Source organism: Oncorhynchus keta, chromosome 33 (genome assembly GCF_023373465.1).
Source record: "Oncorhynchus keta strain PuntledgeMale-10-30-2019 chromosome 33, Oket_V2, whole genome shotgun sequence".
Taxonomy (NCBI): domain Eukaryota; kingdom Metazoa; phylum Chordata; class Actinopteri; order Salmoniformes; family Salmonidae; genus Oncorhynchus; species Oncorhynchus keta.
The window spans coordinates 3,598,947-3,615,694 of NC_068453.1; the positions used below are offsets into that span (position 1 = coordinate 3,598,947).

Below are 16,748 nucleotides of genomic sequence, written 5' to 3' on the forward strand. Positions count from 1 at the left end.
ATAGTTCGGTTGTAATTCCCGAGAGGTTGGACAAATGATCTAGATCCTCCATGAGGCTGTGCAGGGGATCCTTATTACAGATTTAAAAGGAAACATGAGTCATCAGTGTACAATGACACCTTTTGTTTTTAAGCCCTGGATTTTTTGCCCCTTGATATTATTGTTGGAAATCATTTTAATAGCTAAAATTTCGATGGCCATAATAAATAGATATGCTGATAGTAGACAACCTTGTTTCCCTAATTTATTCTGAGAAGTTGTCATTATTTACTATTTTACAACATATACTTAAAAATGGTATGCAAGTCATTTAAGAATAAATCCAACTTAACATGTTGCTCAAAGTGTAAGTCTCATTTATGAAGATGACCAAAGACAGAAAATTGAATGATTGAACTCCTTGCACTTCCTATCTTGCTACATGACCCCGTTTTAAGAGGATTGTGGGTATTTCAACATTTTGACTTTATGATTATTATACACAAGGGATGCACGGTTGAAGAAAGAAAAGTATACTTCTGTTTGAGTTTTATTCAGCTTGTTGTTGTGCCATGGGGTGTAATGGATCATGATGAACAATGGATCATGATGAACGAACATAAAAACCTACAGGAAAAATGACATTCTATGATGAGATGACCCATTCTCACATTTCCAACTTTTAATGTTAGAGACAAATACACTATCCTGCAATGTTTGCTGTAAAACCGCTAGTTACTGCTGGTGGATTGAACACTGCTCAACAATGCCTGACAAAATGGGTTAAACTGGCAAATGATCAGATGCATAAATCAATGTTAAACATTCAAATGCTGCAGAAGAAGAGATCTAATTCTGCACTGAACAGAAATCTTCAACACCAAAACACTATTTTCAACCATTTCCAGTAGTGCTCTCAGTCCCTGGCAAGGTGTTGCACAACACTTGATTAAGTGGTGTTTCAACACACCATTAAATGTTTCAAAACATCTTAGGAGGATGTGTTTAAATACTCCAGCAAAGTTAAGGTTTTGTCTCCTTTACATTGGTGGCAACTCAATTGCCACTAATTACTACCAAGTTTTATCCGGGGCTTTGGTCAGGTAGCGGCTCCCATTACCTCACTGCTGAAGGGGGGACCGGTGCGACTGCAGTGGTCAGCTGGGGCAGACAGGGCTTTTGGTCACCTGAAGGCTTTGTTTACCTCGGCTCCTGTGTTGGCTCATCCGGATCCCTCCTCCACTAACCTGTCTCCGTTTCAGTGTGTACTAGGTTATCAGCCGGTTCTGGCACCGTGGCATCAGAGCCAGATCGAGGCACCTGCGGTGGATGAGTGGTTTCGGGACTCGGAAGAAACCTGGGACACTGCCCATGTACGCCTGCAACAGGCCATCAGGCGACAGAAGGCGAGCGCCGACCGCCACCGCAGTGAGGCCCCGGTGTATGCACCGGGAGACCGGGTCTGGCTCTCGAGCCGAAACCTGCCCCTTCGCCTGCCCTGTCGGAAGCTGGGTCCGCAGTTTGTGGGGCCAGGTAAAGTCCTGACGAGACTGAACAAGGTATGTTATAGGTTACAGCTCCCCCTTGATTATCTTATTAACCCCTTGTTCCATGTGTCTCTCCTCAGGCCGGTGGTGGCTGGTCCGCTCCAGCAGTCTGAGGTGCGGGAGGTTCCTCCGCCACCTCTGGACATCGAGGGGGCCCCGGCGTATACTGTGCGAGCCATCATGGACTCTAGGCGTCGGGCGAGGGACCTTCAGTACCTCGTGGAGTGGGAAGGGTACGGTCTGGAGGAGAGATGCTGGGTGCCGGTGGAGGACATACTGGACCCTTCCTTACTGCAGGAATTTCACCGTCTCCATCCAGATCTGCCTGCGCCTCATCCTTCCGGGTCGTCTCCGAGGCCGGTGTCAGCTCGCAGCTGGAGCCGTACGTCAAGGGGGGGGTACTGTCACGACTTCCGTCGAAGTTCCATTTGTTATGTCTTGATTGTACACACCTGGATCCCATTACGTTATTATTATTTCCCTATTTAACCCTCTGGTTCTCATTTTTGTTTTGTGCATGATTGTTCCTGGTCTTGTGTTAGTCTTTTCTTTTGTGTTAGGGTTTGTTATCCCTGTGTGGATTTATTTGGCTGATATATTTTTCAGAGTAAAGTACATTATTTTACTCAGTTCTGTGTCCTGCGCCTGACTCCGTCCTCACCTCTGCACAACTGACACTTGACAGATTGTTCGGTCTATCTTTGACTGACGTTACCTAATGTAAGCTAGCTAATGTTACCAAATAGCGATCTATTTCACCCTTGTCTGCATAATTTTTTGGAGGGGATATAGCTTACTCATTCTCTGTTTGTGTGTTGGTAGCAATGATGAATATGTACAGTTGAAGTCTGAAGTTTACATACACTTAGGTTGGAGTCATTACAACTCGTTTTCAACCACTCCACAAATTTCTTGTTAACAAACTATAGTTTTGGCAAGTCGGTTAGGACATCTACTCTGTGCATGACACAAGTAATTTTTCCAACAATTGTTTACAGACAGATTATTTCACTTATAATTCACTGTATCACAAATCCAGTGGGTCAGAAGTTTATATACACTAAATTGACCTTTAAACAGTTTGGAAAATTCCATAAAATGACATCATGGCTTTAGAAGCTTTTGATAGGCTAATTAACATAATTTGAGTCAATTGGAGGTGTATTGTGGATGTATTTCAAGGCCTACCTTAAAACTCAGTGCCTCTGCTTGACATCATAGGAAAATCAGAAGAAATCAGCCAAGACCTTGTAGACCTCCACAAGTCTGGTTCATCCTTGGGAGACATTTCCAAAAGCCTGAAGGTACCACCTTCATCTGTACAAACAATAGTACGCAAGTATAAACAACATGGGACCACGCAGCCGTCATACCGCTCAGGAAGGAGATGCATTCTGTCTCCTAGAGATGAATGTACTTTGGTGCGAAAAGTGAAAATCAATCCCAGAACAACAGCAAAGGACCTTGTGAAGTTGCTGGAGGAAACGGGTACAGAAGTATCTATATCCACAGTAAAACGAGTCCTATGTTGACATAACCTGAAAGGCTACTCAGCAAGGAAGAAGCCACTGCTTCAAACCCGCCATAAAAAGCCAGACTACGGTTTTCAACTGCACATGGGGACAAAGATCGTACTTTTTGGAGAAATGTCCTCTGGTCTGATGAAACAAAAATAGAACTGTTTGGACAATGACCATCGTTATGTTTGGAGGAAAAAGGGGGAGGCTTGCAAGCTGAAGAACACCATCCCAACCGTGAAGCACGGGGATGGCAGCATCATATTGTGGGGGTGCTTTGCTGCAGGAGGGACTTCACAAAATAGATGGCATCATGAGGTAGGAATATTATGTGTATTTATTGAAGCAACATCTCAAGACATCAGTCAGGAAGTTAAAGCTTGGTCGCATATGGGTCTTCCAAATGGACAATGACCCTAAGCATACTTCCAAAGTTGTGGCAAAATGGCTTAAGGACAACAAAGTCAAGGTATTGGAGTGGCCATCACAAAGCCCTGACCTCAATCCTATAGAAAATGTGTGGGCTGAATTGAAAAAGGCTGTGCTAGCAAGGAGGCCTACACAAGCTCTGTCAGGAGGAATGGGCCAAAATTCACCCAACTTATTGTGGGAAGCTTGTGGAAGGCTACCCAAAACGTTTGACCTAAGTTAAACAATTTCAAGGCAATGCTACCAAATACTAATTGAGTGTATGTAAACTTCTGACCCACTGACATTTTACATTCTTAAACAAAAGTGGTGATCCTAACTGACCTAAGACATGGATTTTTTAGTGGGATTAAATGTAAGGCATTTTAGGCAAGTCAATTAAGAACAAAATCTTATTTTCAATGACGGCCTAGGAACAGTGGGTTAACTGCCTGTTCAGGGGCAAACCACAACAGATTTGTACCTTGTCAGCTCAGGGATTTGAACGTCCAACCCTCTAACCACTATGCTACCCTGCTGCCTCAGCTAGCTATCAATCTTGCTGCCAAATTAGTGATGCTAGTTAGCTAACAGCAAGCTAACAATATTGAAATATCCATGTTAGGTATGCTTGGCTAGCCAGTCTAATAGAGATCAACAATTGGAGATCTTTGTATCTTGATTGTAAAAGCTCTTCTCTTTTTAGTTGTTGGTGTGGCTAGCTACGAAATAGCAAGCTGCAGCACTATGCACCGCCCAAGTTGTAGTTTTTCAGAGACTGGAAAAAATGTATTTGCTTGTATATTTAGCAATGAATGCACCAGTAGGAACATCGCTGAAAGACATCCAATTGCTCTATTGAACAATGACAATATCTACAGTCGTGGCCAAAAGTTTTGAGAATGACACAAATATTAATTTTCACAAAGTCTGCTGCCTCAGTTTGATAGATGGCAATTTGCATATACTCCAGAATGTTATGAAAAGTGATCAGATGAATTGCAATTAATTGCAAAGTCCCTCTTTGCCATGCAAATGTACTGAATCCCCCAAAAACATTTCCACTGCATTTCAGCCCTGCCACAAAAGGACCAGCTGACATCATCGCAGTGATTCTCTCGTTAATTGAGTTCAAATAACAGACTAGAAGCTTCAAAAGGAGGGTGGTGCTTAGATCATTGTTCTTCCTCTGTCAATCATGGTTTGCTTTGCAAAAAAAGGGCTTCACAGGCAAGGATATTGCTGCCAGTAAGATTGCACCTAAATCAACCATTTATCGGATCATCAAGAGCTTCAAGAAGAGCGGTTCAATTGTTGTGAAGAAGGCTTCAGGGCACCCAAGAAAGTCCAGCTCCTGGACTGTCTCCTAAAGGTGATTCAGCTGCGGGATCGGGGCACCACCAGTACAGTGCTTGCTCAGGAATGGCAGCAGGCAGGTGTGATTGCATTTGCATGCACAGTGAGGCAAAGACTTTTGGAGGATGGCCTGGTGTCAAGAAGGGCAGCAAAGAAGCCACTTCTCTCCAGGAAAAACATCAGGGACAGACTGATATTCTGCAAAAAGTACAGGGATCGAACTGCTGAGGAATGGGGTAAAGTCCTTTTCTCTGATGAATCCCCTTTCCGATTGTTTGGGGCATCCGGAAAAAAGCTTGTCCGGAGAAGACAAGGTGAACACTACCATCAGTCCTGTGTCATGCCAACAGTAAAGCACCTGAGGCCATTCATGTGTGGGGTTGCTTCTCAGCCAAGGGAGTAGGCTCACTCACAATTTTGCCTAAGAACACAGCCATGAATAAAGAATGGTACCAACACATCCTTCGAGAGCAACTTCTCCCAACCACCCAGGAACAGTTTGGTGACAAACAACGCCTTTTCCAGCATGATGGAGCACCTTGACATAAAGGCAAAAGTGATAACTAAGTGTTTCAGGGAACAAAACAGTGATATTTTGGGGCCATGGCCAGGGAACTCCCCGGACCTTAATCCCATTGAGAACTTGTGGTCAAAATAAGCCCCCTTTAAGACTGCTTCACTGGTGCCCTTATTTACAAAGTGAGTGAGTGAACTAGATGCACTGCCAGTTCACCATTTGTGCCTACAGTTTGCCCAGTTTACCTTCTTATCCAACCCTGCCTTTATGCATAAGGTCAGCGGCAATACAATTGTCTCACCTTGGAGATTGTGACTTTTGTGAGATATTGAAACAAATGATTGAAAAATAACTTAAGGTTACTTGTGTTACCCATGTTCTCTGATATTATGAGTGGGATATCTCACCACATTCCCCTACTTGCAAGAGTGTGAGGAAGTTCGGCATGCTCGAGAATGATCAGAGATTAAGCAAATGGCTCTTTAGTATGAGGGGAGGTAGTCACTCGACCTGTCTGTCTCCTAGAGACGTGTGTGATTGGTTCTTTCGAGCTGCTTCGAGATTCTGGTAAATCCAACTGTGAGATAGCAAGTAACCTTTTAGTAATAAAGGCATTAGTAATTAACACACACTTTTTAACTGAATTCTCTGTAGGTGAAAATGTCTAGCACATAGTTTGTTCTATTTGTTCTATTCATGCTTCAAGGGTGGACTGTCAGCAGAGGAGGCGGGTGAGGGGAGGCTGGCTCATAATAATGGCTTGAAAGGAGTTGATGGAATTGTATCAAACACATGGAAACCATTCCGTTTATTCCATTCCAGCCATTACTGTCAGCACATCCTCAGATTTGAAGTGCCACCAGCCAGCACTGACTGTCAGGTAGGATCATCAGAATACTATTTTTCCCTGCTATCTGTTGCCCATGAACTGAGCAACCAGGCTCTGTCTCTGCTGGTTGTCCTGCTCCTGTGTTCCACCCTGTAGATGACTCATGCTGGGCAGGGCCACCGGCTGGGGTGGTACCCAGGTCTGGTAGTAGGGACAAACCTTCAGGTGCTCCGACATGGACGGCACGTTGTCTATAAAACGCCACAAATCTACTGTAGAGAACAGATGACTGAACTCCCACACCTGGGGAGCGATACAAGATGAGAGGAGAGGAAAGAAAAGAGAGGAGAGGGTAGGCAGGGAGAGAGAGGAGAGGGTAGGCAGGGAGAGAGAGGAGAACATGTGAAATGTGACAAGTCACAGAAGGGAGTTAAGTTTCCATTACACTGTATTTAACTTACTCGACAGACTGTTGTCATTGTAAACTCCGGTGCTCTTACCGTTTTGGCCTTCCATTTGGCCACACCAGACTTGTAGGTCTTCTTTTCCCAGAGGAGGGACACCATCCCCCTGTCCTGCAGCAGAGAGGAACATACCTCTCTCATGAGGCGGGACACAAGGGCCAGTTGGGACAGGGACAGGCTGTCCAGGAAGCTGGCCATGTGGCACAGCACCTCGGATGGCAAAGCACTCAGAGAATCGCAGTCCCCTTTTCCCCTCGACCGCCTCCTCCTGGGGGTTCCGACAGGTTCTGGAGCAGACTGCGACTTGGAGGATTTAAGGGGCTCTGGTCCCTCCCCTTGAGAAGCTGGGACGGTGGGTCGGAGGTTGAAGATGCTCAGTTCCTGGCTGTAGGTAAAGGGTCAGAGTTCAGGATTAGGGTATGGTAATGAAAACATTCAGATGTACTGAAGGACTGTGAATACAAATACTGAAATATATACAAACACTGGTACTTCCACAATCAGAGCATGAGTTGTGAGTAGTTAGTTGAATGGTTCTTACTTGTAGGTGACCGTGGCAGGTTGTTTGAAAGGCTCCAACCTTCTCTGGCTGTAGGTGCAGCCCAAGTAGGACAGGGGACACCTCTGCTCAAACCAGCCACTAGCACATGTCTGAATGTCTGTGTGCACGTTCCTGAATAATGATAACAATGTTTCATTTTAGATGTGTGGAAAACATTACAATGGAGGCTATACAGCCATACCAGGGCAACTACTCAAGGCGACATGACATCACAGGGGCCCAGGTACCTGAAGTGTTTGGGGGCCTCTTTGCATTGGAAGTGTTTGGGGTAGCTGAAGATTTTGGGATACCTGAAGTGTTTGGGGAATTCCCTTCGTTGGAAGGAGTGTCCACAGAGGAAGGTGAAGGCAGAGCTAGCCTTGTTGTGTCGGCTGGAGGTGCTGTCCGCATGCAGCTGGAGGCGGAGCTTCAGAGGCCTGTCCCTTGTCAGGTCTGCTAACGTCGTGTCTCGTCCGAACGGTGCCGTCTTGAAGGAGTGGGTCTGCATCCCCATGTCCACATAAAGCCCGTCCTGTCCACGCTCCTCACTGATCTTAGAACCAGGAAGACAGAGAGAAAGACATCTCAGCTCACTCAAGAACAGCTCTAAAAGAACCTTGTCCGGGCAGATATAGCGAGAAATCTCCAACAATTGTTTATTAGGGGATACTCACAACTGAGGATGGAACCCGGGACATTGGCTTGTCAACTCAACACCTTAGCTGTTACACCAACAGATCCAAACCACTTGATAAAGTAGCCAAGTGTTGGGTTAACATCGCTATAATATCTTTATGTGTTGTGGATGTACGTATTGTATTTCTGTTCTGATAGCTGTGAAACGTATGCTCTATTTTTGTTCAGCATTTCATTGCACCTAGCACTGGCACTTATTTTAACCTGCTGAGCTCTTCTGATAGGCATAACTTACCTGATGCCCCATGACCTCTCTCTCTGCGTATCCCAGTAGTGTGCTGTCAGCCTCGTCCGTCCACCAGGACTCCTTTAATGCCCCCAGGTCAGACGTATCCACACAGGCCCAGGTACTCTCAGCACGGGCTGATGCGTCATAGTAGTGGACACTACGCTGCTTCTCACGGTAGCTGACAGGAACCTGCAGGGGAACAATGATTGACAACACATACAGTAACATGTCATTACTTTACAGATATGTGTCTATGTAAGTGTTTGTATCTGTCAAATCAAATCAAATCAAATTGTATTTGTCACATACACATGGTTAGCAGATGTTAAATGCGAGTGTAGCGAAATGCTTGTGCTTCTAGTTCCGACAATGCAGTGATAACCAACAAGTAATCTAACTAACAATTCCAAAACTACTGTCTTATACACAGTGTAAGGGGATAAGGAACATGTACATAAGGATATATGAATGAGTGATGGTACAGAGCAGCATACAGTAGATGGTATCGAGTACAGTATATACATATGAGATGAGTGTGTAGACAAAGTAAACAAAGTGGCATAGTTAAAGTGGCTAGTGATACATGTGTTACATAAGGATGCAGTCGATGATGTAGAGTACAGTATATACATATGCATATGAGATGAATAATGTAGGGTAAGTAACATTATATAAGGTAGCATTGTTTAAAGTGGCTAGTGATATATTTACATAATTCCCATCAATTCCCATTATTAAAATGGCTGGAGTTGGGTCAGTGTCAATGACAGTGTGTTGACGGCAGCCACTCACTGTTAGTGGTGGCTGTTTAACAGTCTGATGGCCTTGAGATAGAAGCTGTTTTTCAGTCTCTCGGTCCCAGCTTTGATGCACCTGTACTGACCTCGCCTTCTGGATGATAGCGGGGTGAACAGGCAGTGGTTCGGGTGGTTGATGTCCTTGATGATCTTTATGGCCTTCCTGTAACAACGGGTGGTGTAGGTGTCCTGGAGGGCAGGTAGTTTGCCCCGGTGATGCGTTGTGCAGTCCTCACTACCCTCTGGAGAGCCTTACGGTTGAGGGCGGAGCAGTTGCCGTACCAGGCGGTGATACAGCCCGCCAGGATGCTCTCGATTGTGCATCTGTAGAAGTTTGTGAGTGCTTTTGGTGACAAGCCGAATTTCTTCAGCCTCCTGAGGTTGAATAGGCGCTGCTGCGCCTTCTTCACGACGCTGTCAGTGTGAGTGGACCAATTCAGTTTGTCTGTGATGTGTATGCCGAGGAACTTAAAACTAGCTACCCTCTCCACTACTGTTCCATCGATGTGGATAGGGGGTGTTCCCTCTGCTGTTTCCTGAAGTCCACAATCATCTCCTTAGTTTTGTTGACGTTGAGTGTGAGGTTATTTTCCTGACACCACACTCCGAGGGCCCTTATCGTCGTTGTTGGTAATCAAGCCTACCACTGTTGTGTCGTCCGCAAACTTGATGATTGAGTTGGAGGCGTGCGTGGCCACGCAGTCGTGGGTGAACAGGGAGTACAGGAGAGGGCTCAGAACGCACCCTTGTGGGGCCCCCGTGTTGAGGATCAGCGGGGAGGAGATGTTGTTGCCTACCCTCACCACCTGGGGGCGGCCCGTCAGGAAGTCCAGTACCCAGTTGCACAGGGCGGGGTCGAGACCCAGGGTCTCGAGCTTGATGACGAGCTTGGAGGGTACTATGGTGTTGAATGCCGAGCTGTAGTCGATGAACAGCATTCTCACATAGGTATTCCTCTTGTCCAGGTGGGTTAGGGCAGTGTGCAGTGTGGTTGAGATTGCATCGTCTGTGGACCTATTTGGGCGGTAAGCAAATTGAAGTGGGTCTAGGGTGTCAGGTAGGATGGAGGTGATATGGTCCTTGACTAGTCTCTCAAAGCACTTCATGATGACGGAAGTGAGTGCTACGGGCGGTAGTCGTTTAGCTCAGTTACCTTAGCTTTCTTGGGAACAGGAACAATGGTGGCCCTCTTGAAGCATGTGGGAACAGCAGACTGGTATAGGGATTGATTGAATATGTCCGTAAACACACCGGCCAGCTGGTCTGCGCATGCTCTGAGGGCGCGGCTGGGGATGCCGTCTGGGCCTGCAGCCTTGCGAGGGTTAACACGTTTAAATGTCTTACTCACCTCGGCTGCAGTGAAGGAGAGACCGCATGTTTCCGTTGCAGGCCGTGTCAGTGGCACTGTATTGTCCTCAAAGCGGGCAAAAAAGTTATTTAGTCTGCCTGGGAGCAAGACATCCTGGTCCGCGACTGGGCTGGATTTCATCTTGTAGTCCGTGATTGACTGTAGACCCTGCCACATGCCTCTTGTGTCTGAGCCATTGAATTGAGATTCCACTTTGTCTCTGTACTGACGCTTAGCTTGTTTAATAGCCTTGCGGAGGGAATAGCTGCACTGTTTGTATTCAGTCATGTTGCCAGACACCTTGCCCTGATTAAAAGCAGTGGTTCGCGCTTTCAGTTTCACGCGAATGCTGCCATCAATCCACGGTTTCTGGTTAGGGAATGTTTTTATCGTTGCTATGGGAACGACATCTTCGACGCACGTTCTAATGAACTCGCACACCGAATCAGCGTATTCGTCAATATTCCCATCTGACGCAATACGAAACATGTCCCAGTCCACGTGATGGAAGCAGTCTTGGAGTGTAGAGTCAGCTTGGTCTGACCAGCGTTGGACAGACCTCAGCGTGGGAGCCTCTTGTTTTAATTTCTGCCTGTAGGCAGGGATCAGCAAAATGGAGTCGTGGTCAGCTTTTCCGAAAGGGGGCGGGGCAGGGCCTTATATGCGTCGCGGAAGTTAGAGTAACAATGATCCAAGGTTTTACCACCCCTGGTTGCGCAATCGATATGCTGATAAAATTTAGGGAGTCTTGTTTTCAGATTGGCTTTGTTAAAATCCCCAGCTACAATGAATGCAGCCTCCGGATAAATGTTTTCCAGTTTGCAAAGAGTTAAATAAAGTTCGTTCAGAGCCATCGATGTGTCTGCTTGGGGGATATATACGGCTGTGATTATAATCGAAGAGAATTCTCTTGGAAGATAATGCGGTCTACATTTGATTGTGAGGAATTCTAAATCAGGTGAACAGAAGGATTTGAGTTCCTGTATGTTTCCTTCATCACACCATGTCCCGTTAGTCATGAGGCATACGCCCCCGCCACTCTTCTTACCAGAGAGATGTTTGTTTCTGTCGGCGCGATGCGTGGAGAAACCCGTTGGCTGCACCGCCCTGGATAGCGTCTTCCCAGTAAGCCATGTTTCCGTAAAGCAGAGAACGTTGCAGTCTCTGATGTCCCTCTGGAATGCCACCCTTGCTCGGATTTCATCAACCTTGTTGTCGAGAGACTGGACATTGGCAAGAAGAATACTGGGAAGTGGTGCGCGATGTGCCCTTTTCGGAGTCTGACCAGAACACCGCCGCGTTTCCCTCTTTTTCGTAGTCGTTTCCTTGGGTCGCTGCAAGCGATCCATTCCGTTGTCCTGTTTGTAAGGCAGAACACAGGATCCGCGTCGCGGAAAACATATTCTTGGTCGTACTGATGGTGAGTTGACGCTGATCTTATATTCAGTAGTTCTTCTCGACTGTATGTAATGAAACCTAAGATGACCTGGGGTACTAATGTAAGAAATAACACGTAAAAAAACAAAAAACTGCATAGTTTCCTAGGAACGCGAAGCGAGGCGGCCATCTCAGTCGGCGCCTAATGTGATCTGTGTGTACGTGAACATGCATATGCCTTTGAGAGAAAAAAATCAACAGAACTGCATCGAGTTTCTGCTTTCCCTTATTTTTTACATCGTGTGTGAAGTCAATGCAGGCCTCACTTGTACCTTCCACCCTTACCTTGAAGGAGTACAGTGACTGAACAGGGATGGGCTCTATGTTTCCGTAGACAAAGTCTTTTTCCCGTGGCGTGCAGGCATCCATCTGGCCAAAGGTGAGCAGCATGCGTCCGTGGTGCACCAGGTACATGTTGAATTCCTGGGGGGTGACCTCCTTGGCCATGCGCTGCAGGACCCCGTCCTGCCACGGGGCCATACCTGTAATCCCTGTGGCATTACGGTTGGCCTCGGTCCCCCTTGGTCCCTCTGGAGCTCCTGGAGCTTGCAGAGCGCCCATCAACTCTTCTGCATCTCTTCTCTCCTTCTTCTCTCTGCACGACTGCTCCTCCAACTCCATCCAATGGTTCCACTCCTTCCCTTCTCGGCCCCGGCTGTTTTTGGTGTCCACATTACAGCCTCCTTTATCCATATTGAACATCCTCTCATACCTGTTGTATCTGTCAGAGCTGATGTCTCCCCCTGGTTCCTCCACACCCACATCTCCCTCCTCCTTCTCCAAAGAGAAGTCTGAAAGGTCTGTCACGGCTGTTTCTGGAACGCCTGGCGTGGAGAGAGAGGGTAATAATGAGGAAAAACAAGTTATTGTAATTTATAACAAAGTTCAAATAAAGTCAAAATAACATTTTGGATTTGTCCAGAAAATCTAGTTACCAGATAGGATATGATATGGCCTATCTTCACTCCACCCATCATCAGCAGCCGTACAGAGGGTAGAGGCCCCATTACATAGACGCACTGTGGCCCAGTCTTCTGTCTTCTCCTTTTTCTTATCTTCTTTCTTCTCCTCTTCCTCTCCCTCCACCTTCACTATCATCTCTGGGTAGAGAGTCTTCATCTTCATACGGGCGTATAGGTGTTTCTGATCATCCAGGGCCATGGCCAGGTCCAACTGTTCTCCTGCCTTCTGCTCCTTCAGCAGGTTCTCATGAAGGGTGTGTGTGTGTGCGTGGATGTCGGGGTGTGTGTTTGCGTAGGCTTCATCGGCTGGCCAGCGGATCCACTCCATTGAGCAGCACACCACACTGGCGGGACAGACCTGCAGGTGGCCCGCCTGCCAGGAACGGGGCATGATGATTGGACAGCCGAAGGCGGCGTTGAGGCATGGCACCTTCTCATTGGGGCAGAGGAGCGCATGCTCCTCCTCTTTGCACATGTGGAACAGGGCTCCACACAAAAGGCGGCAGGGGATGAGCACACAAGACACGGAGATCTCCACGGGGGCCTTACACCGCCGGCTGTAGCAGCTGTCACAGTGGCGATGACCGGCAGGACGGGGGGGACGAGAGAAAAGGGAATGACGTCTCTGATGGAAGAGGGATGGAAAGAGAGAGAAAATGATAGAAAGTGTGAGAGGAAGAGAACACAGTCAAAACTACTTCACCTCTCACATATTAATGTCATGGGATGGCATAGTCTCCACTTGTACACTAGACATGAATTGTAAACACGCATCTAAAGTCTTGTGGGCTAGACATGGTTAACTATTTTTTTTACAGGGAAACAGTATCAAACCTTTCACAGAAGCTCTATAGTACACATTCCCCATAAAAACATAATGACTAAATCAATTCAATGAAAACATTGAGAAATGCTGTTCATTTTGGTTGTATTGTGGTTTTTACTTTAACGTGCCATAAAGTGAGCTTCAATTTAAATCAAATGAAACATACCATGTTCTTATTCTTCAGTTCAACATTGTTCAATCCCTTTAAACAGAAAGACATGTTGAATGCAACCTTTACTTTATACTTAACCTTATATTATAATGTAAACCTAAAAAGTTTAAAGCTTTCAAACCATACAAACAATTGTTACACAACTGTCTTATAGTCCATAGTCTCAACATTACCTGAAGTAAACCATTTCCCTTGTGCCGCTACAGTACTACTGCATGGTGTCTGTCCCTTCTGAAGATCATGTGTTAGTGCTATAAATAGGCCAACATGCTGACTGAGAAATGCTACACAGCCTGTTCAAAAACATGCTCTGGTTACCAGACAAGGGCTGACCCTGGGTCAGTTGAGAACTCAGTTATTCAACCAACCAGTGCGACTGAGTGATAGGGAGAAACTTGTGAGGAACCATAGCGATAGAGATCCCTTCTTGGAAATAACCTGTTTGTGCATGGACATTGCCATTGAGGACTTCCACCATTTTAAAGTAGTCAACTGGGTGGGGAATAAGGCTTAAGGAAGGATCGAAGGTTACGTATGTAACCATGGTTATGTGAGCTATTTGGATCACTCCAATATATTGGTAGTCTGTGGCGGAGGGATACATCCGAGTTGAGGATTTACAGATTTACTCCCGTGTACACCTGTGTCACGGCTGGGGTCCGCCCCTATATAAAGATCCTATGGCCGCGACACACGTTCTCTACATCATTTTTTAGGTGCCTCTAGCACCGTAGAGGATTGGAGTGATCCATATACAGTGGGGAGAACAAGTATTTGATACACTGCCGATTTTGCAGGTTTTCCTACCTACAAAGCATGTAGAGGTCTGTAATTTTTTATCATAGGTACACTTCAACTGTGAGAGACGGAATCTAAAACAAAAATCCAGAAAATCACATTGTATGATTTTTAAGTAATTAATCTGCCGGGGCCGTTCCTCTGGTGCCCGAGCGCCTGGGTCCCCCTGGCACGTCCCTATGGCGGTGACAGTTGACAGGTTGTTGTTCCACCGCACGCTGTGCCACTCCCCACTGTCTTTCCTCAGCACGAGGTGATGAGGGTGGCAACAGTCCGCCTGTCTTGGACCCGGGGCCTGAGGAGGAGGCATGAACCGTCTCAGGGTCTCCCGGTCCCAAAGAACCTTATCAGTCTGCTCCAGACTGTCATTAACCAAAGGTGCCAAAGGTCAGCCTGGGGTGATGGGGAGAGTGGAAAATGTGCTCTGGAGAGCAGCTGGCAGACGGGATTGGGCCAGCCCGAGATGGCGCAGGGAGGTAACCACTACCCGAGTGAGTAAACCCCTCATAGCCTATCGAGCTGCTGGGGGTTGATGAAGCCACCTCTCTGGCTTCTGATGGCCTGGTAGCTCCGCTCATGGTGGTGAACAGTGACAGCATTGTCCATCAATGAACAGCCTATCACTGCCCAACAGGTAACAGCTGTCGTCGCCATCGAAGCTATCAACCTCCTGACACAGGGCATGCGCCTTCCATTCAAGGTGGTCCCAGCGGTCTGACTCCTGCCCTCGTCCAGGACTGGCAGCAGATGGGCTCTGCCTGCGGTGACTCCGGCCACACTTCCTGGGAGGGGTACTGGGCCCAGTAGAGGGACTAACAGCCTGTGCCTGGCCGACCCACTCGCGCTTGGCCTCCAATCTCGCCAGGTGCAGGCGTTCTGAGAACACCACACAAAACAGGCATCTACAGTAGGGCGCTCCCACTGCCCTCTCCGCATGGCTCAAACACAGGCAGTGCATACACGGAGGTATGCGGATCTCCAAGGGGATGTCACCATCACACCTGTCACAAAGGGAAGCCATAAACTCAGCCAAGCCAGCAAGGCCACTTAGCAGGGGTCCAATGTCCTGGGAAAGCTTATGTCGTGACCCGCTTGGAGGAATAGGAACTCGGTGATGGATAACTTACCCAATAATTCTGAAAAACAGGCAGACAAAAAACAGCAAACAGGTAATGGATTTGTTATGGATTTGATTCATGTGAATTGCTTTAACATGACAGCATGTTAAGCAATTCACAACACACACAGAACAAGCCAGTCGGCAAAGTTGTGTAAGGTAAATACAGTTTGTGGCTGTAAGAGCCACCAATATATTAAAGGATGAACACGGAGTCGTAGTGTAACACTAACGAAACACAAGCAAGACAAACCACAGGCGGAAGATACAGATGAACCACACGCAGCGAGTGGAGCACTCAAGAAGAGGGGCTGGCCATGTGGTCCAGCTGCTCCAGGCTGCAAACAGCCAGTGAGTATACCTCCAGTGAGTATACTTGTACTCCAGTGAGTATACTTAAGTCTATGTGAGTAACACTCCTCCATATACAACACAGTATCCTCTAGTGGCTGTTTACAAAAAAAATGTGTGCAAAAGTAAAGCTATGATTGATCCAGTTGGATACCGACTCTTACCTCCCACTCTGAGACATATCCTCTGAGCAGCGGAGGCTGGTGGGAGGAGCTATAGGAGGACGGGCTCATTGTAATGGCTGGAATGGAATAAATAGAAGGGTATCAAACACATCAAACATATGGAAGCAACATGTTTGACTCCTTTCAATATATTGCCATTACAATGAGCCCATCCTCCTATAGCTCCTCCCACCAGCCGCCACTGCCTCTGAGTATAGTCTAGCCCTACCCATCAGACAAGTCTTGATGGCCCCTTGGAGAGCTGAAAGCAACTAGATGGGTGTAAGCAATATGTCAGACAACTGCCCAACCCACGAAGGCTTGCCTGCCTTCCACCATGACAGTTTTCACCTGACCATTACAGACACAATGAACTGATTGACAACATGACATCCATGTTGGATCTATAATGCCATAATTAAAACACCAATGAAATCTCTGCAGTGTGTGCTTTCATTCTGTCTGTCTCACTGTGTAACCTGACACCACTGCTCCAGAGAGAGACCCCCTTCACCCTGCAGACCAGAATGCAACCTAGCTATATTTATCACTGCCCTGGTAAATGTCGTAACAAAATTCAGGACTGTAACCCATGCAAGGCCGACAGACTGACTAACCGACTGTCTGTTTGACTGACTTTGTGACTGACTAGGTGACGAACTGCAACTCAGCCTCAGAGGAGACAGAGAGACA

The 16,748-nt window shown here is 46.9% G+C and overlaps 1 protein-coding gene across 1 annotated transcript; it reads right to left on the reverse strand.

Annotated features, from left to right (window-relative positions):
- Nucleotides 1-516: 516 nt before the first annotated feature.
- LOC118365863 (F-box only protein 40-like) lies at nucleotides 517-13,865 on the reverse strand. The gene is made up of 9 exons (XM_035748168.2): nucleotides 13,799-13,865; nucleotides 13,620-13,655; nucleotides 12,601-13,252; nucleotides 11,951-12,489; nucleotides 8,090-8,272; nucleotides 7,470-7,711; nucleotides 7,159-7,290; nucleotides 6,654-7,002; nucleotides 517-6,456 (listed from the first exon to the last, which is right to left on the reverse strand). Exons 2-9 carry the CDS (start codon nucleotides 13,620-13,622, stop codon nucleotides 6,235-6,237), a joined length of 2,322 nt encoding a protein of 773 aa, XP_035604061.1. The 5' UTR covers nucleotides 13,623-13,655; nucleotides 13,799-13,865; the 3' UTR covers nucleotides 517-6,234.
- Nucleotides 13,866-16,748: the final 2,883 nt, after the last annotated feature.

Excerpts from the sequence above, each read along its gene's own strand:
- LOC118365863 (XM_035748168.2), bottom strand. Across the intron at positions 8,273-11,950 it reads AGTCACTGTACTCCTTCAAG|GTTCCTGTCAGCTACCGTGA; the intron begins GTAAGGGTGGAA and ends GTTCCCCTGCAG. Across the intron at positions 6,457-6,653 it reads CCAAATGGAAGGCCAAAACG|GTGTGGGAGTTCAGTCATCT; the intron begins GTAAGAGCACCG and ends ATCGCTCCCCAG.